We start from the raw sequence: 21,367 nt of genomic DNA on the forward strand, positions 1-21,367 counted from the left end.
TGCCTCATAAACCCCAAATTCCAATGTGCCATAAAATCGGCAGACATCCACTAAACTGACCACATTAACTATCACACATCGACTCGGTAACAAGCAGAGAGTTTCCCAAAAGCAGTGAAGCACTCTCAGTATGATCCCTCATCCCAGGCAGATGTTCAGCTCCTTCAGTTTTGGAGAACAGATGACTTTGCTAGGACGGCTTGTCAAATTTTGGTGATGCAGTTGGAAAGGCAAGTGCAAAAGTGGGGATAATAGCTCAGGATGCTCAGCTGCTGGTAGGTTCTTCTCAATTATAGTGTGAGAGTACTATACTATTCCAGATTGCATTTTGCTGCCATGTGAGAAAAGATGGACAGTCTTCCTCTTGCAGTTTCATGGTAATTGTAAGATATCTACCTGAAAGCCACCACCAAACGGCGAGCCCCACTTTCTCCTCATGACTCCAGGCACACGCTCCCACATACCTCTTGAGTAACTTCACCGTCTTTTTTTGGTGGGTCAGCTATCAGATCAGCTTGCTAGTCCAGGCCAGCGTCTCAGACGACTAGACCTGATGCAAGGGAAGCAGTCAGAGGCAGGGACAGGGAACACACAACTTTGCTGACAGCCAACTCCCACACAGTGGGGGGAGATGTAAATGAAAACTTACTTCAATAGTCTGGACCCAAGCCTTTTAGAACTTTTTTTAGGTTTAAAGGAAGCATAAGCCAGAAACTCACAGTCTGCTCTCTCAGGTTATGGAGCACAGTTTTGTAAAATTATGATGAGAGACAGAACCGTGCAAAAGCTGCACTCTTCTCTCTGCAATGAGACAATTACATATTAGATACTGAGCTTGAATTATTGAGAACGGCCCACTTAGCAGAGCAACAAGCTCTGAAGGAACCATTCAACAATAGAAATGCCAATACATCTTGATTAGAACTTTTTCCATTTTGGAGCATGATCAGTCAGGTTGCCACAATCTGTTTGAGATGAGATGTTTAACCACTTAGATGGTGAAAAAAAGGAGACATCTACAGACTGTACGGACCAAGACCAAGTGGGGCATTAAAAAAAAAAGAAAAAAGAAATGGAGCATCTCTGCTCCCTCCCTCCTACTTTGCTACCTATTCATCCAAATCCTTGCATGAAAGCACTCTTCCAGTCTTTTCCCCTTCAACTAGGGCTTTAACTGCATGGAAGGTCTTAACACCTAACACAATGAATGCAAAGTGACTCAAGTAATGAGAGAAAGAAGTACTCCCATTCATGTTCCATTCACCTTCCAGTAACAGTCCCTTCGCCAACAATTCATCTTACCCTATATTCTCTCCCCAGTTCTCCGAGTCAGGTTTTTGCTAGCCTCACTACCTCTATCTAGAGCTGTGTATTGGACTCCAAAGCCACACATTGTTACCTTTGCAAAAGACTATCTAAAACCAAAACACAGATCAATGTGGCATCTACTGGGAAAGAGAAATGGTTGTTCCGGATTCAAATGCTGCAACCATAAATACCAACACTTTATCCAAAATGTGACCTCTACGACTTGATTGGTATGACCAGAAAAATGAAATTTAGGCAAGAGCAGCTCAAAGAGAAACACTTCCGGAAGACAGAAACTGATCCTGAGCTGAAAAGAACCTACAAGAAATGTACGCAGGACCTGACAGGAGCCTCCCTGGCCGTGACCATCAGTCAGCACCATCAGACTTTTGGTAGGATAACTGCGCATAAAGATCCTTTCCCTAATGTTATGCTTCACTTCTTAAAAAAAAAAAAAAAATCTGTTTAAGAAAGCCATTTTAGTTTCCTGTATTAATTACTGCTTATAGGCTCTCGAAGGAAAACTTCAAGGTCGTAAGGGATACCATAACTCAAAAGCCAAACGCAGACATGTGACATGAGAACTGTAGTGAGGCATTCACAGACTGCGTTTTGCCAGATCTGGAGTACTTCTGCGTACCTCCACAGTTCTCACAACCACAGCAGTATCCACGTACACCCTCACACTATACCGTACTACAGTCCGATACCCAGATGTGCAAAAGCCTCATCCCATGCACTGACTTCCCTCCAAGACAAACTCAGAGAAAAGCCAGACGGGTGTCCCCGTAGTCTCTAGGATGTTAGAAACTCAATGCACAAGTCAGAGGGACGTGGCCAAAAACATCAGAGAAGTATATGGCTACCATCATCGACATGGCAAGAGCTACAGCTACGGAGACTGACAAAGAATCTGTTTCTGGCAACAGAGAGGTCTAGGTTTTGACTTAGAGGGCAGGTTATATTACCTACTGCTTAGTGAAGCATCAGGCTTGAACTAATTGGACTCCCCAAACAGTAGGATTAGCGTGGCTGACTTAGCCTTTGATCTTTCTGGCATATACGAACCGAGCCCTGTGTAGTTTTTTTATTGTGCATATGTTTGCATTCATGTGTGCTTGCCCATGTGTTTTTCAGATGGGGCCCATAAAGTTTCAACCTGGTTTGCAAATACCTATCCTGGTAATGTGCCGCTTCTCTAGCTCTTTCGGCGCTTAAATGTGACTCTGAGGACACTCCAGGTAAAAGCCGCGATTCTACCCCCGCACGCACACACATGCACACGCACAGCCTCGACTGTGTGATTCTGTGAGCATACCTAATTTAATGTAACAGCCCTACAGGGCACCTGTTAAAAGCAGTCGAGACTTCCACTTATTTCAGGAGATTTGCCCTGCTATTTTAAATCCAACAGGTCAGCGAGCAGGTCCAAGGCTCCATTGTTAGCCGAGCGTCTGTAGAAATGCTTCTTTCAGGAGGAGGAAAAAAAAAAAAAAACAAAAAAAAAAAACCCAGCTCGGGATGCTCAGTACCCTTTACATCTGCTGCTCAGCTGGAGACGCGGTTAAAGGGCCATTAGAAGCGCGAGGTGACAGACCTCGCAGGCTAGGCGAGCCGGAGAGCAATTTGCTGTTTGCATTAGGAGCATCAACCCTCGCCGCTTCTTTTTTTTGACGGTCCGAAAGCGGGTCCTGTCCCGAGCCCTGCAAACGAAGGCCAGGGCCGGCGGGTCTCCATCCCCAGGGCTGGTGCTGGGCTGTAGAGCCTCCTCCTGGGCACCCGGGTTTCTACAGCGGGCTAGCGGGACGCAAACCCTCCCGACGTTATTAATAACCCCCAATTTTGGCCACCGGAGACTCGCTCCGCCGGGCGCAGCGGCGGGGCCCCAACGGCGGTCGTCAGCGGGAGCGCTTTCGCGGCACCTGCCTTCAAACGCGGCGTGCCTTCTGCGGTTTGCGATCGCTCGACAGAATAAAGTACCGTTGTTTCGCTTTGCTGGAAGGGAAAGGTCACGTTTGCTGAAAGCAGCTCATCGGAGAGAGCTGGTGGTCTTTGTGACAGGCTCCTATAACGAGAGCTAAAAATTTTCTTATTAGGAAAGCTTATTTTTTGGATGCGTGCAGGAGCTCTGGAGCAGTAAGGGGTGAAGAAAGCAAATCTTAGTTTCGGTAGGTTTTAGGCTGTTTTTACATACAGAGGAATAAAGTGCTAAGATTTTTACCAGGCATATGTTTTCCTGCCATCTGCAACACATTCTAAATTCCTTTTGCATCTTGTAATGTATTCTCTCTGTTTAGCATAATAACTATTCTGCCTTTAAACACCAACCTTTATATGCTGTTCTTAGGAATTTGTGGAGAAGTGTTAATTCTTTTACACATATTTAAGCTGCTAAAATAATTACGCCTGGTAGTACGAACAGTCAAAACCACAGAATGAAGGTTCCCTTCCCAGGGAGATAGCACCCATTAACCAGGTACGAAGGGGAGCATACAGTCATAGTTCATTGAAAACGTAATTTCATTTTGCTAGTAATGGGAGTGCTGATACTTTGATACCGTAATGGAGTTTTAAGCACCAAGCTTGTTATTTCAACTAGAAACTTTAATGTAATTATGCATTTTTACTTTACTAAGCAGAAAGGAAGATTAGTATGCATAGTTTTCTTACATGTATCGTGGGGAATAAGACAGAGATCTCCAAGTGATACTGCAAGATGCTCAAGTCATTCAAAAGAAATGGCAGGTGGTAATTTTAAAGACAAATTACCCAGAAAAGCTTTTATTGTTGATCACTTGTTATAAGATTTGCCATTTGCAAGTAATTGTACATTCAGCTGAAACTGACCTTTTATGGGAGCCAAGTGGTAATATAAATGAAATGAATATATTCTTTATTGCAGTAATATAAAAAGAATGGCCTGAGCTTTTAACATAGTGCTTGACCTCTCTGGTGTCTGAACACCACCTAATCTCAGGAGTATTTCACAATAGCATATGATGAAATAAGTACTAATACAGCATTAGAACAGTTTAACACATTAGCACTTAAAAGTGTAGAAAATATTGTAGCTTTAGGTATGCTTTTTGATTATAAATCAGACTGACAACAGAAAGAAGATTATTAGAGTACAATACACTGAAATTCATCATTACACTAATTATTAAAGCATTGCCTTTTCTATTTTAAAGTCCCTCTTTCCAAGATACTCTACCACTAAGTCGCATCGGGAAGCTCCAGATGCTGAGATTTAAAATTCTGAGTCAAAAATGAATTATTTATAAGCATTAAAAACATGCTATTTCTCCTCAAAGGCCCTGATCTTACAAAAAACACCTTTAGGTTTAGATATGCATATATAAGTTGTATTCCCTTTAATGGCACCAGTCACATACAAACCAATAAATATGTACCAAAGTGATAGCAAAGCCAGGTCTTAGAAAAGCTGTACTTCCTCCCAACTAAATGCACACACCGGTTTATTACATGTACCATGCACTCATAATGGGAAAATAAAGGAGGCCGTAAGGGGAGGTGACCAGAGCCTCTTGATGCTGCAGTTACTGAAATCACAGAGGTGAGGAGCAGTCATACACAATGTGAAGGATACTACTACAAAAGTGCTAAAACAAGAAAAGTACAGCGTTTACGTGAAATTTCATGTCCATCTTCATTGTCATCACTGAGATCAGGAGTGAATTAATCTCTAATGGCCCAATTCAGGTTTCTCAAATTTGCATTGATTATATTACTGATTTCAGTAAGGCTATTTCTTTTTTTTACACTCCTGAGACAACCACACAGGGTGCCTGTGAATCCCCATTTGCCTCCTGGTCTACAGGCACTTTCTTCACACACCTCTCGGTGACAGCAGTAGAGAAACAGTGAAAGAAGGCTTTAATTAACAAGTGCTTTGATGCAGACTTGGTCAGGAGGATTTTCCGCTGTTCTCCTGTCAATCTACCATTACATTTTAGAGCTACTTAAAGGAAAGCAAAACACTCAGAAGGAGTATCTTGGGAACATCTGACATGGACTAATAGCTCAATTGCATGAGTGACTACTGAGTTTATTTTTATTATTATTATTACCACTTCAGAGCTACAAGCAACTGTGTTATGTTTGCTAGCTTTCTTCAGTCAACGCCTCTGTATTATGCCAGTAGGAAGCCCATTCATCAAAGCACAATTTCAAGTGACTCCTGACCTTCAAAATGAAGGGTTTGCTTCTGCTTTCATTGCAGTTACTTTCACTATGGTGTCTGTGTTGCTAGAATCTCACCTCGTTCATCATCTGCACAGGAGAACAAAGCTCACTAACTTCTTACACAGTATTTAGAATTCAACACCTTTACAGTTGGACGCTTTACCAGAACACTTCTAGTCTTTCTCTAACCACACTATTATTCTGCATCTAGTTTAAAAAAAAAACACAAAAAACCCCCAAAAACCAAACAAAACCACAACCCACAAAACCCCACACCCTTCACCTTTCAAAATCTCTAGATCAACTGGAAGTGGAAAGGCACACATCCATTACTTTTCAACAGCCAGACATTCGCTTTCATTCAGAAAACTCTGAGGCAAGGACAATGCTCCACCTTTAACTTTGATGTTTCATTTTCATGGCTTCCCCTAAGATGCTGTAAGTGACTGAAATCATGGTTGGAGTTAAACAAGTATTGCTAACAGATATGTGCTGTGATTTCTCCCTTCTGTATTGACTTTCAAGTGACAGATTTTCCTCCAGCAAAACATCTCCTGCAAAGTCCTCAGGAGCTCCACTCGGTGCCCGTAAATGCTGGGTCACGTCAGCGTGAGTCTGACGCTTCAACTCTTCTTCACAAGCAGGATATTCCACACAGCTCTGCGAGAGGGCAGATTTTACAAGGACAGCCCAGCATACACCACAAGCTACTGCTACCCACCCAGCCTGTGACTGACGCACAGAATCAAGCCCACAGCGGTATACGATGTATACTTGAAATTTTCTTCCTCCCCCCCTTCCCAGGCAAAGTTCCTTTAACGAGAACTTACTTTGACAACCTATGTTGGAAACCAACTTTGTACGCTGTACTCCAGTGTAGGTCACAGCACCACAAGTTGGTGATCAGACAAGACGTCAGATGCAGCAGGTTGATTACAAATAAGTACTACACAATTACACTGAACGATTTAGCACTGTTGTAAAAGCATAGCAGACAACCGTAATCGCAGCGTTACCAAGTTCAATACATTTCACGTGCGACAAAATACTGTAGGAAAACCCTGCCTTACAGTGCAAAAACTGGCAGCTTTTTAAATCTGTAACTTCTACTTTCTCCATTCAAAAGCGAGTGCCAGTATAAATAATTTTACAAAAGTTATCTAACAAGTCTGGCTTTGCAGCACCATTCAACAGAGGGGTATCTCTGTGTCCGTAGCCTCCCTAATTTAAACATTCTTTAGCTTTTTGCGTCAGTACATACAGACTTTGCATCGGTACGTACACATTACCTCTTCAGTTTACCAAGTTAAAACAGTCCTAGCTAGAAAGTAGCTTTTGAACAAATGACAACTGAAAACACATGACTACTGTTAAATCAAACCACATAAAGCATACTGCATATTACTATTTGCCATCATATTATCAAGCCATTGATGCAAAATCTTCTGAAGACACAATGTTTGTCCAGAGATACGACTGTAATTAAACTTCTTTGAACACTTTAAAACATGAGGCATTTGACGGACTACACTTCTTTCATAACAGTAACAAATTGTTTCCTTAACCAAGTCAGTATGGTGGAAAAAGACAGAATGAAAAAAAAATTATTCTGAAACCTGTACGTTGATTGCTTTAAACTTCCAACGTTGCACCAGATTGCAAATACACAGCTTTCACATTAACAAGAGCACATGCTGCATGATCGGTTCTTACACAACCTCTAAGCACCGCAGGAGTACGTACTCCACAACACCCGGTAAAGCAATCCTACTCTTCCAACACCCAACTGGAACAGCTACACACAGAACTGCTCAGAAGTCGATACACCAACTAGTAACGAGGCAGATAAACCACAAAGAAAACAACTTGCAATAGGAAGCTCAGAAAAAATAACTCATACCTGCATAAATCATGTAATTCTTAACCACAGAAGCAGATATTACTTAGGAAGCTTAGCAGGAAACTGAAGAGTAATTTTGGATTGAACTACTGTTAAGTATTTAACTACCATGAGTCTTTCTGTACTGATACATGTGAACAGAAACTTGCAAATGCTGGGATTACTTAAAAATTGCATGGCAACTTTCCACTGTACATTCAGAAAATAAATGAGACAATAAAACTCTGTGAGCTGAAAGCAACAAGTGTTTACCCAAAGTTACCAGAAGTCTGAAATTCACTGGAAATTACTATTATTTTTTTTTAAATGGGACAGGGCATATCCTACCACCGTCTCAAAGCAGATGGAGTTAACAGGGAGCGAAGGGAAAGCCTGACTGCATATTCAAAGGATCTGCGGCTCACAGCAGAGATTTCATGATTTGATATAACTGATGAGCAACCTGAAGAGAAATTTTTAAAAAAGAGCACAGAAAGACCAGAGAATAGGTAAGCCTGAGGGAGGAAGGTGCCTGTGGAATAGTTACACCCGGAGACCCTTTACTCTCCTGCTCTGTCCCAAAGCACGTCAGTGGGTCGGACCTATGTGTCCGAAGGAACCGATGTGGCTATGCAGAGATCTGGTCTGTTCTGCATTGGCAACGTGGAACAACCTTCCCCATATTTTTGTGAACTATATCCTCGCTGTCCTGCGATTTTCCACATTTATCATTCCTCATGTAAAGTACTAAATACTGCACGCTGAGTAACTGTGGCTTTATTTCACCTCAAGGAAGATAAATCTACCGCTTCGAACTTTAAAAAGGAAGCAAGCAAACCGAGGGGCATCTAATTCACTCTACAAACAGCAGAACCTAACAGCGAAGTGCCAGTGGCAATGCAGAAATCTTTCTCGAGGGCTCGAGCAGCCCAATTTAAGCAGCCCAAGCTCATGCCCTCCCGTATCATTTCTCTCTTTTTGTCGTGCTCTCCGATTGCTAAAGGAGCGTCTGCCCCGGCCGCGTTGTTATTCACGCAGTCCCAAAGATACAACAGGGATTGGGGGAAAAAAAGCAGGAAAATAAAATTACAACAACAAAGCACCCTTACACCACCATAGGGCAGACTGCGATATAACCTGTTGTAGGCATGTTTCGGCAGAAGGCAGAGCTAAGTAACGGGCTGCCTGGGGGGCTCGGGCGGGGGAACCGGGGGGGGTCTCTCCCCAGCAGCAGCGGGCTCCGGGAGGGGAGCAGAGCTGCCTTCCCCCCCCCACACACCCTCCTCTTCTTCCTCCTCCTCCTCCCTCACGCCCTGTCCCCGCTGGCAGAGGGCAAACTTATCCCCCCCGCGCCCGGCGGCAGCGGGGGCAGCAGCCACTGCGGAACCGCTCGCCGCCTCTCGCAGCCCGGCTCCAACTCTCCAAGAACTTTCTGCCGGCGAGCACAACCGCGGCGGAGGTTCGCCCGCGTCCCCCCCCCCCCTTTTTTTTTTTTACCCCCCCTCCTTAGTTTTTACGTTCACTTAATCATTTATTGACACACACACGCCCCCGCCCCCCCCTCCCGGGGTGCCACCCGGCCGGGCAGAACCGCACGAAACAACGCGGCGCTTCCCGGCGCCGCTCCCCGCGGAGAGTACGCGCAGCCGGGCGGCGGCGCTGCTCCCCTCCCTCCCGCCCCGCTCCGTTCCGCTCCGGCCCCTTACCTGCGATCTCCTGGTAGGGCACGCTGGCCAGGCTGAAGCCCTTGGCGCTGTACGCCTGCCGCACCTCGCCGCAGCTCCGCGCCTTGCCCTCGGCCCCCGCGGGCGGCGGCAGCAGCAGCAGCAGCAGCAGCAGCCCCGCCAGGGCGCAGCTCCGCGCAGCAGCCCCCTGCGCCGCCGGCATGGCGCGGCGCGCAAGTCCCGCGCGGCGCGCAAGTCCCGCGCCGCCGCCGCCGCCGCACCGCCGCGCCGCCGCGCCCCCCGGTTGCGGGGGCGGCGGCCCGGGAGCCCCCCGGTCGCCGAGGGAAACTTTTGCGAGGCGGGGGGGAGATGGGCGCGCAGGCACACACATGCGCGCAGGGCGGGGGGGGCAGGAGAGCGGTAGCTTCGTTTCTCTCCCCCCACCCCCCCCCCCCCCCCTTCGCCACCCCTCCCGGCTCCTTTTCCAAAACGCAAAGCGCTCTCGCCCCTCGCCGGAAAAAAAAAAAAAAGAAGAAAAAACCCCACAACAACAAACCACCACCCCCCCCCCAAAAAAAAAGGGGAAATAAAAAAAAGGGGGGTAAAAATCGGGCTGTGGGCTGTGGAAGCGCGTTGCTGCGAGCGGAGTCCCGGGGCAGCGGCAGCGCGATCCGGCGCGGAGCTGAGCCCGCCGCCTCGGCGAGGCTGGAGGGGGTGGGAAAAGCAGGCGGCGTGGGGCCGGAGTGGACAGCGGCTCCGTGCGTGCCAGTCTGTCCGGGGGTGTGTGTGTGTGTGTGTGGGGGGGGACGGACGGACGGACGGACGCGTGTGTGTGCGTGTGCGTGCGTGTGCTGCACTGGCTGCGTGTGCCGGTACGGACGGGGAAACCTCTGCTCCGCGCAGCGCTGGAGCAGCCCCCTGAGCCAGGCAGGGAGAAATCCTGGAGGCAGACGCGGCGAGGGAGAGCCACGCACACGCACACACGCATACACACACATACACACACACACACACACGCTCACCAAAAAAAAAAAAAAAAAAAAAAAACGTGCTACACATTGCATCGCCGAAATACAGGAGCAGAAAGCAAATCCTGGCGTGGATCGCTGTTTGCTGGCGGAAGGAAGGAAAAGCACCCACAGCCCCGAAAACTTCGTCCTCCCCACGAATCCAGCCGCTCCTAGCCCCCAAATTACAAATTGCCTGCTAGCGAGAAGTCAAAAAAGATGCTCTTCAGCAATATTGCTCTCTGGAATGCCAAGTTTGGGCCCCGTACTCTTTTTTCTCATTAATTATTATTTGTTGCACACAAATACCCGAGCTGAAGGGCTAGAACGAGGATGAGTCTCGTCTAAAGGAGAGAGAAGGAAGGATGTTCCGTGCATCAGACAGAGAAGAGTGAGGAGGAAACAAGAAGGGCCGTCCTTGACCCAGGTAATTCGTGCCACCCTAGGAGGGGAGAGCAGGGCACAAAACCATAAATTCCCTCCTGCAAATGAGCATCTGCAAAGAACTGAATGGGAGAAGCAAAGAAAATTCCTGCAAGGTGAATTCAGTCTCTGCTTAGAGAGAAAGAAAAATATTCTGTTCTTAGGTATTTGATAGTAAAATCCAAAGTTACAGTTTGAAAGGATTTACTGCGGTGCTTTTTATGAGTACCGTAGAAGTGCGATGGTTTGTCAAAAGTATACGGACAGAGATGTCAGGCCCAGGAGGAAGCAAAGGCGGCCAACAGAAGAGATAAAAGACCATCAACTTGGAGACCCACTTAGCAGTGAGGAACCATGGAACAGTATCATGCCACTATCATCATTCAAATGCATTCAAATTAGAGGGAAATTATGAGGTGCCAATAATGCTGCAGTGTTAGTCTTGAGCCTGGGCCAGTGTACGCATCCTGGTCCCACCTGCCGTGGCGTGTTCCCCTAGCCTCCCTTACCGTTTTCCCTCTCCCACACTGTCATTCCTTTTTCCCTCCCCTTTTCCCCACCAAGCGAGCGGTGATGCTCTGGCACTGCTCGTGTACACAGCAGAGAAACAGCAGTTTTGTGCGCAGCCCTTCTCCTTCCTGGCAAAGTTCCTGCGTGCGCAGGGCCAAGTCGGGGCCAGGAAGGAGTGGGTGAGCAATGGATTTGATCAGAGTCCTGCAATCCAGTCAGAAAGATGGGCTTAGCACCCATCCCTGCAACCTCCCCCTACGGCGAGATGTCTCCAGCAGATAGGTGCCAAGCCCCGCTGAGATAAGCTTGGAAGGCAAAGGCTTGGGGAGGGGGGGAAGTTGGCGAGACCGAGAGATTTCCTTCCTTTTTTCCGAGTCCACAAGCCCTTTAAAGCTCCACGGACTTGCCGGCTCGAAAAGGTTTAATTACATTCCACAATCCTTGCTAGGGCTTGTTCCGGGGGAGTGGGTGAATAGGTGTGGAGTGCTATCATCCAGCCTCGTCTCTGGGAGGACGGGATGGAAGTCACCGCTTTAGCAACCACAAATAGAGAACTCCATGCGTTACCAGCCCACTACAAATCATAAGGCGTTAGCACATGTTAGTGACCCCGTATTAATGAAAAGTTAGGCAAGGTCTGTATATTTACTATGTGGAAAACCTTTGGCAGATCTGTATGTAAGATCTCACTGTATGTAAGATACATACGGTTCACCCCAAGATAGGATCAGGAGGGTGTTACAAATGTTAGACACACTCATTTCTTCTGGATTGCTCAAACTCTCCTCTACATTGTGGTCAAAGCAGAGAATTAGCTTACCACATATCAAGCATGACAGACTCCCCCACAATCCAGCTTCTTCAACATTTCTTCAACCCACAGGAAAGTTGTTTGACACAAATTCAATGATGGAAATGAGAAAATCAGCAGACTGGTTTGAAGTGCAGAAGTCATCGTAAAATAGCAAAAGAGATTCTGTGATTAACTCAGGACTGCATCTAGGTAAATGTTTTTTAGGAATATTGTAAATTTGCTAGAAAAAATGGGGCTTATTCACCCCTGCATTTTTTGCAAATACCAGTTGAATTCATACCATTGGTAGCACGATAGCACTTTTATATAAGGCGATGACAGCATGATATAACCTTTATATAACATGGGAAACCTGCTGTGGGAAAATCAGACTCATTTCCACCCTTGAATCCTGTCTCTGACATAAATAGCCTAGAGCGCCAGTTGCACTGTAGTCCTGCGTGTTGAAGGAACACCTTACTCTCCCAAGAGCTCACGTTTAAACACAGATATTTCTACCGCTTCAACAAATCTCCTACTCATCACATGGGAGAATCGTTGTGTGTTCTCTGCACATATGTAATTAATTTTGTACAAAATAGAAGAGTTCCAAAGAAAGCCCCGGTCGGAACGCACTCTAAGCCAGTGGCTTTAGCAATCCCTTAGAAACATAACACCTTCTGCCAGGCACATAATAGGCACAAGCTAAAGGCTCTCCTATGGTCACACCATACCCATCCTTTTTCAGCTGTACCTTATAAAACCCCATGCAACTAGTGTGTTTCGCAACTAGTGTGTTTCACATCTAGTGAAAATACCTCTTTAATTTGTTCTTTCAGAAGGAAGCACAAGGGACCACTGGTTGCTGAATTGGAAACAATTTAACGTATATAAGGCGGTGAATGAAGTTCTCCTTCCTCCTCTTTGGCACAATGATTAGTGTCTTCCAGGTTAAAGTGTTCTCTGGCAGAGGTGGACTTGACTCTGAGTTGCCGCATGTCAGCAAGTGCTCAAAACTCTAAGTTGTTGGGCAAAAGGCTGGCTTTTCCTACATCAATTTTGGGAAGCAACGCATTCAATTCATTTGCATAAGCACCAAAATGAAACATTTTATTTTAGTTAAATGGAACATTTTAATCACCGGGGAATGTTTGTGCTTCTTTTGCATTTCTGTTGAAAGAAATAATAGCACTTAAAAAAAATTTGGTTTTAATATTTTTGCTTGCTTGGCGGGCAGACTGAAAGTCAATCATTTACGCACTTGGAGAGCCCCCTCCACCGAACACATTCGATGTAGTAACATAGATGACTACTTACAATGACGGTTTTGCAATGCATCTACCAGCCAAGTTTACCACAAGTGAGCTTTTTTTCCCCCAAGTTATTCCAAATAGAAGGTGTTCATTCGTATCAAGTTCTACTGACTGATTTTTTTGCAAACTTTTCCCTAAAGTTGTGCCAAAAATGTGGAAGACAAAATGATTTTTAACCTTTATTTCCAAATGTTTCTATAAAAAATAGATCAAAAATAATCATTCACACCCCATCATAACAAAAACATCAATGCAAAGTGGAGCAGCAGCCAGTGTTAATTCCTCCAACCACTGGAACACTCTGCCCCACATGGCTGAGGCAGTTTTATGGTGTGCAGTAAAGGAGCTATAGAATCTCTAAACAACAAGGACAAAAATAAATATTGAATTGCTGCGTCATTTGCCAAGCAACCATCGGCTTGAGCTCTGAACAATTCAAGGACATGGTGGAAAAACACATGATTATGGATTTTATACATTTTAAGATGTAGTACATAGGTGTGAGATTGAGATTGCACAAGGAAGTTTTGCTCTCTTTTTTCATATTTTTGAATTATTTCACTTTAGAAACAGGATAAATGATGTTATGTTGAAAGATACACTGATTTATTATCAGGTGTTATCAAAAAACTCTCACTGGTGTCATGGGTATTAAGGGGACTGCATAGGCAAAAGCATCTTTCACCTGTCTTGACAATAAAGCTTTGGCAAATGTCAAAATGCTCTATAACTCAACTTCACAACAAAAAGAATCTGACTTCTAGATTCACCGTTAAATCTATGCGCTCCGTAGATTTGCAGCTTTCACATAATGGATTTCTAGCAAGAAGGTTTCACGGGTTGAGGCAATAATTGGTGAGATTCTCGGGTGTCCAATAGAATTATTGCCGGTGAAGAGACTCTGACGTTTCTGTTATTTCTGCAGGTGGAGGACTGCTGCTGTGCCATTAGCCCCCATCCTCGGCAGCACCAGGCCCTGAAGCACTGCAGAAGCTGTAGCTCCGGGGGAAGGAGGAGGGCTGGTAGGATCCTGCCTTCATCTTAGCGGGAGATCCATCCCCACACAGGTTTCCAATGTTTGTTGATTTTTTTTTACAGTACAGAACACATCCTTGATAATGAGGACCAAGTCACCCACTCTACAGGTTGTACGCCCCAACAGGGAAATGTGAACGCGCTCCTTTTTCTGTAAAACTGTGTGGATGAATATGGAGAAGTTACATGAAGAAAATGTTCTTATTCTAGGTCTACAGTGTCTACTCCAGGTGGATGTGATTCTTTAAAAGCCCAGAAAACGTTAATTATATGGTGATGAGGTAACACTCTGAAACTGAGCTATGAATTTGTCCCAATAAAACTTTCCAAAGGTCAGTTCAATGAAGGCGTACATTGCAGCATCAAAAGGTCCCTTTTAAATGGTTTTTCATATGGTGTCCAGAGCCTTCATAGAAAAACTTGCTTCACACAGCACAAACTGCTCTTCCTTATCGCTCCATGCTAGAAGGGGAAACTTTTTTTTTCTTTGCACTGTATGATATTTGCTGCAAAATTAATGCAAAGCCCAGTTCTTTCCAAAAAGTAAGCTCTAGAGGCACAGGTGTGAAGAACTCATCTTGCTCTTAAAGTTGCACTCAAAAATAGAATTGTCAACACAGCTGCTAGATAAGTCCTCTTAGAAAAGGTTTTGAGACTCATGGCCAAGAAAACAGACCTGCTAAATATACAGAATAATGAAATACAACTAGCTTTCTTTCCTCTGAAAGTTTTCAGAGACAGAAGGTAAAAAATGATCTAAGATTCCATATGCTCAGTTACGCATAATATAGGAGGCTTAGGCTCCCATAAAAAAGGTTTATAAGTGGTAATCAGTGATATCATATTAATTACAAGCAGTAGTGGTTGCTCTTGAAATCTGCAGGCTATGCTATTTTGGGCAAATAGCAGCATTTTATTTTAGCTGTTCATTTTATGAAACCTTTTGTGAACAAATGCTAGAAGTTTATGCATAGCAACTGAATGGGTAAGTTGAAATGCCTGGGTTTTGCAGCAAGAGTACACAAAAGCTGGACAGAACCGTTGGTCCTTTGAGGTGAGGATTACAGCAAACAATCTGGGGCTGTTGTTCATAATAATTTTTAAATATATTTTTTTCTATCTATTTATTTAATGTCCTTTAATCTGCCCATTTTTAATAAAAACAATGGACCACAGTGGCATTCTCTTTTAAATAAAAAGCCTACAGTTTGTATTTCCTTAGAAAATACCAGTTCCAAAAGAAGGGGAAAAATGAAATTATTTTTAAGACCATAACTTTTCATTACAATAAACAGTGAAACCATCAAACCGAAGTGCACATATATAAGCGATTTCTGTCCTTATGCTCAATTTCACTGAAGTCCAAAACATTTTTAAAGCTTGAATAAACGTTGGCAAAGTTCCCAAATCCAACAATTTATATATTTGTGTAGATCTTACACTGATCAAGGAATAGCATTTTAAATATTATGTACTGCTTCTTTTGTGCCATTATGATGCTTCCCTTCTAAGTAGCTGGTCGCCAGCTCAGGCAGGATTTTGACATTATGCTAGAACTTTCAAGAGCAAATGCCATTTTTCATAAGAACAAATATATACAAGATCAGGTTCATTTTCAAACATATACTTTTATGAATCCACTTCTCTCTAGTTAATCCATGGATAAGATGCAACATCTGTTCTGATTCTTAACTGTACAAGAAGATTACCTTAAAGATTCCTAAAAAAGGCTAGGCATCTTTTTATCCTTGTTTTCTTGCACCATCTTACTATCATTAGAAGATAACAATTAAAACAAAAAAGCACTTGATATACAAAGTCAAAGAAAAATGTTAATTTCCAAACAGCATTTAGACTGTAGGTTAATATTTTGGGGAAATATTACTTACTTTTACACACACATATATATAAGATACCAAACTACAGGGTATATCGTAGCAATATTACAGAGTTGAAAATATTCAATATGCAATAAATTATCACTAGAACAACTAGCTTTATTTAGATCATAGGCCCAAGTAATGTAAAATCTAACAGGTGTCCATTGGTCCAATTTTTGTTCATATCTTATCAATTTGCAGTATCATTTTTTTTTCTGTTCAGCTGAAAGTTGAGGCAGTGTTATGCAGTAGACAGAACATGGACATTATTTTTGGTAGAAAGCTACAGCCTAATATATGCATTAAAGCTGCAAATATAAGGTTTATAGTTTTTAAATTGCAATTTCCAAGCAATGTGCTTAAAAGTATATGATACGTTCTCTGACAAAGATCAAAGGGCTTAAGATATTTTGTAAATTACAGCTATAATGATTCCATTTGCAAAAGATGTAATTTACTGGCCTATTTTCATAATGAATGGGATCCTAACAAATCAAACAAACTTATACATTCAGCAAAAATATGACACGTCTTAGACTTGACTTGGAATGTGCATTATGATAATAGTTGAGATTTTATTGGAGACTAAATTTTCTTTTCCTTTCTTGGCATGCTCACCTTGTCAGCTTTCTTGGCTATTTTACTTTTCTAAACCAAAATATCTTTCAGGAATATCAGCAAATGCAGCGCAAGAGGAGGTTGCAACGGTGCATTCATTCCTGTGCAAATGCACGTGTACTGGAAGGCTGTGAGAAAAGAAAGGCCAGGTTCTTGGGTAAAGATAGGCAAGAAACCTCTTGTGAGGATTAAAGGAAAATGCACCTCAGACACAGTTACATAATTTCATTTTTCTTGGCACTTTTAATAGAATGATATCATCACTTTCTTGTCATGGGCATGGCATGCCTAATAATCAAAATAGAATGTTGTATAGCATGTAAAAGAATGGATAGTTTGGTCTCTTTCCCATGGATGTTTAATACAGATTTACATGCATTCCTGGAGAGACTAGACAAGCTAATGGAAAAGAAATTAGCTGAGAATTGCTAAATGTGTAGAGTTGACCTCTGGCTCAGGAATAACTTGAGCGACCAGTTGCTCAAGATGACAGATTATCTCTATAAATTTGTCCTCTTCTGTACTTTCTGTCAGTATGTTCTTTGGGCCACTGTCGGAGAAGGACCAGCCTGCTACGTCTACCCTTTGGTCAAAGCCAGTATGGCCATGCGTACGTTATATTCTTAATTTGGCTTTGATCTTATGCATCTAGAACAGAAGATAACCTAAATATAAAGTAAATGCTTACCTCTTTGGGTCTGGAAAAACATACCAGTTGCTAAAGTGCATTCAACGAATTCAGACCTCCAGCAGGAAGCAGTGCAGACCCCCCCTTAAATGCACGCTCCTTGTAAATCCTTCATAAACCTCCAGTTTACCAACCGCACCCTGCAAGGGTTACAGAGATTGTCAAAACCTGACTTTTTTTTCCACTTCCCACAGTCAGGGCAGTTCACAGGAATTACCATATTCTACAAGATCACTGGCTGGACAAATACACTATCTTCCTTATAAAAGTATGTTTTTGCTTCACAGGAAAGCACAGTCCCTCCCTCCCTTCCAGTAAGTCCCCCTGACTTGCTACTGAGTGGTATACCATGGGAGAGAAATTTTTTTTCAGTCCCAGCAGTAGTTTCTAGTTTGATTCAACACAGCTCATGTCCATTTGACCTTTAAATGGCAAAACTGATAAGATTTTATTAATATCAATGTAAAAGTCTTAGGGTTTTTTTATCCTTAGGACACTAAATTCCACACATTTAATTGAATAAAAAGATCACTCCTCCAAGGGAGAGGAAAGCTCACAGATCCTTTCTTCTATATTTACCCACCTACTGTTCAGATAAATACCTGTCTGCTAACAGCCTTATGTTTGTGTTCAGCAAGCTACAAATCCAAGATTGGGGGGGGGAAAAAAAAAAGTTGTTTTTTTTTTTCCTTTAGAAGTTTACCCCACTTCCTTCAGGACACTTTTTGCAGCTATTACAAGGACTGTATTCTTTTAACAATACTCATGTTCAGGGAGTTCTGTTGATTTACAATTTTGATATAGAAAAATCAGATATGGCTATTGATCTGTCCTTATTCAATTCATTGTTGGTTAATTTAGTGGCAGCTAGCTTTTCCTGTACTGCTTCAGTACTGCTTTGTAGTTCCCAGCATTACCTTCAACTCTTCTGTGAAAGTTAGGTATCCTATTCAGCCTCCTTCCAATCATCAGGCAGTAGCTGGCTTTAATTATAAACTGTCTATTTGTTAAGTAGCTCAGATGCTTTATTTTTATTTCCAGGCTTACAGGTTTTAGGAGAATGCCTCTTTCTCTGGAGATTATTTTCATTACTCCCGCATGAACCCTTCATCAAGATGCTTCAGTGTATCTTCCTTTGATACTTTTTACCTCTGTCAGCAAAATTATCATTAGTATAATCATACCACCATCTTTATTTTATTTTTTCTCCCAAAGCTCAGAGTCTTAATGTTAGGATTTCAAACAAGTGCTAGGAGTGGGAAGGGCAGGAGTTTATTTGCAGAAAGCAAGGAAAAAAAAAAAAAAGTGGGACACTTTCCCACTGCAAGTACTCCTTTGCAGTTTTCCTCTGCAGCAACTACAAAATGGTGACTCTTAAAAATAAGTTAGTTCCAAAGCAGATAAAACACAGTAAAGAGATTGTGGGAACCCAGCAGATAAAGGTGTACATATTTGTATAGGATCCATCAGTCCGCCTGCTCCTTACCGTGGCTTGTTCCCCGGTGATACCTCAGGAGCGTCTGACCCCATGGGCATGTAATGCAGCGTGGCAGGTGGCCAGCTGCCTCCAGGCAGCCTGTGAAAGACCATTTGCCTAACTCGACAAGCTGCAGATAATGGAGTAAAACATTTCTGTTACCTGATAAAGTCTTAGGGTGGTGTCTTTGTGAAGACTGTAGGCTTGTGCCCTGCCTTCCCTTGAAGAGAGAAGGTGCTGAGGTAAAAAAAGAGCCTGGAAATCAGTGGCTGGGGAGTCACTTTCAGCCTCAAATCTTTGAAGATAAGTTTCTCTGCAGAGTCAGAATATCAAGTCAGATATCAATTCCTTTCAAATAAACAGAAGAAATGTAAAAGACATTTTTCTGTGTTATCTGTGATTCCAGTGGGAGTTTTGTATATGAAGATTGCTGAATATGCAGAAGGTCATTTATAAGCCTATTTGTACTGTTCTCTGCGATTGCTAGAAAAAAACTCGGAATTCTTACACTTCAGTATTGTATTTTCAGTAGTGGTGGGACCAGATTACTTTCTGAGGTCCCTTCTAACATAAATTATTCTATGACACTGTGACCTCGCTGGGATATGCTGATTTTTGTGTAAGAAAGTCATACAAAGAAAAAACAAAAAGACTTCTGAAAAAAAAACTTAGCATCAAGCTCCATCTTTCTTTGTGGTTCCATAGGACTGATTTCAGCTATAGGAGTCATGAGCATGACTCTATTGACAGCAACGACTCCTTCCTTGCTGCTTGTCAAAACAGAACGATGAAGCTGGTTTGGGAGGACTAAACTGGGACGTACTTCTCTGAGGCTGAGCAGAACACAGCTCTGCGATTTCTATGCCTAAAATGCAATCTTCTGTATTCCTTTCTTCCTGGATGTTTTAATTGGCTCCTGTTGTCTTTCAGTGCACGTGTAGCAACTGGACTCACCTCAGCTCAAGAATTAGCATTAGCTCATACCCTGTTATATTTCTTTAATAAGCATGTTCTTCTGTCTAGCTGAAATGGCTTCCTGCTGCTTGTCTTCAAGGTAAAACATGTATAAATCCTATCACAATAAATATTTACAAAATACATATCCGACTCACAATTCTTAGGGTGCCTTTGGAGACCTTAGAAACCACAGGTATCTTAACGTCATTTTAAGTGAGCATTGGTATCTTGGTATATACTCTATACAGATCCTTTTGTAAATCTGATTTCCCTTTTTTCCAGGGAAGAGCTACAAAAGTCTCTTGATGCTTTTCCTACATTGTGTACTTACTTTTAAATGCAAAGCTCAAAAAAACTAAGAAAAGCTTTTCCAAAAACTATGAGTTAAAAAAAAAAAAGGCATTAAATTACTCTGATCTCAGTAGAAGTATTGCAATTGATTTCTTCACAAATACTGTCCCTGCTTGTAGCTTACTATATGTATGCAAATTGCATATGTTTAAATGGGTATGCTAAACATTGTATAGTCAGTCTAGCCATGTGCAGTAGCCTGCATTTAGACACGCATAGTCTATCCACATGCAGAGTCCTTTTGTCTGGATTTCAGGTTAGATTTACTGGAGTCTCATGACTCTAGCTGTTGAAAAATTTCAGATGAACAGCCAGAAAAATCAACTCAGGTCACTGATAACATGCAAAAACATGTTGCCAAACAATAGAAACTAAGAACCAGAACAATTGACAGGTACAGAATGGACTAATGCACCTTAGATATCTAACCAGACAGTAGAATAAAATAGGGGGGGGGGACCCCAACAGATTGCTTGCTATTGCTGTTAATTTGCACATTCCTCTTTCTAATAAATCTGTGCACTCTTTCAGATTATCTAAGATTAGTGTTGCAAACCAGTCCAGAAGTCAGCCCTTGTTTCTGGTAGAGAAAGAGTCATGCCCTGAGTACCCAGTGCTATGGTTCAAGAGCTTCAAGGAGCCCCTAAAGCTGTGTTTGTCCGTGTCCTAGAGATTCCTTTCTGTGCATCTACCCAAGGACTTAATCTGCATGCAAGCTAAAAACTTCATACAATCTTGTCAGAGAAGTTTGGGGCAGAGCTTTGTGGCATCATATCTGTAATCTGCAAGTCTGAACACCCCTTGAATACTAAACCACACACATCTTGCAAAAATGCAAGGATTAAGCAGGAGACTCAATAATTTAAGTCTTAATGCAGGGGACATGTAAGGTACATGCAAATATTTAGCTGAAGAGCACATTTCCATACCCCATATGCAATATGCACATCCCATGATCCTCTCATTTTTGTCAGTTTGTAATAAAGTTACACTGGCATTTTCAAATACAGTGTGATTACTGGAGTGAAAGAGAGTAGGATGAATACCGTGCAGTGTACATTTTCTGCTGTGGTGGGTAAGAAAGATTTCACTCACTAACTCCATTGTCATCTTGAATTCAGCCCTGAAATACTTTTGCAAAGCTTCTAGAAATATGTTTATGTGCTCTCATAAAAGTGGCAGATCATCTGAATTTGAAAACCACAAATTATTTCATATTTTCAAAGTATATGTGGAAGTAAGCACTGATAACATAAGA

At 42.8% G+C, this 21,367-nt stretch overlaps 1 protein-coding gene across 1 annotated transcript in view; it reads right to left on the reverse strand.

The window, feature by feature from the left end:
• GPC6 (glypican 6) overlaps positions 1 to 9,448 on the reverse strand; it is a 771,476-nt gene extending 762,028 nt beyond the window's left edge. The window contains exon 1 of the mRNA XM_075045977.1: positions 9,100 to 9,448. Coding sequence (XP_074902078.1) covers positions 9,100 to 9,448 — 349 coding nt within the window. The remainder of the gene's footprint in view (positions 1 to 9,099) is intronic.
• Between the last annotated feature and the right edge of the window lie 11,919 nt (positions 9,449 to 21,367).

Source organism: Buteo buteo, chromosome 14 (assembly GCF_964188355.1).
Source record: "Buteo buteo chromosome 14, bButBut1.hap1.1, whole genome shotgun sequence".
Lineage (NCBI taxonomy): Eukaryota > Metazoa > Chordata > Aves > Accipitriformes > Accipitridae > Buteo > Buteo buteo.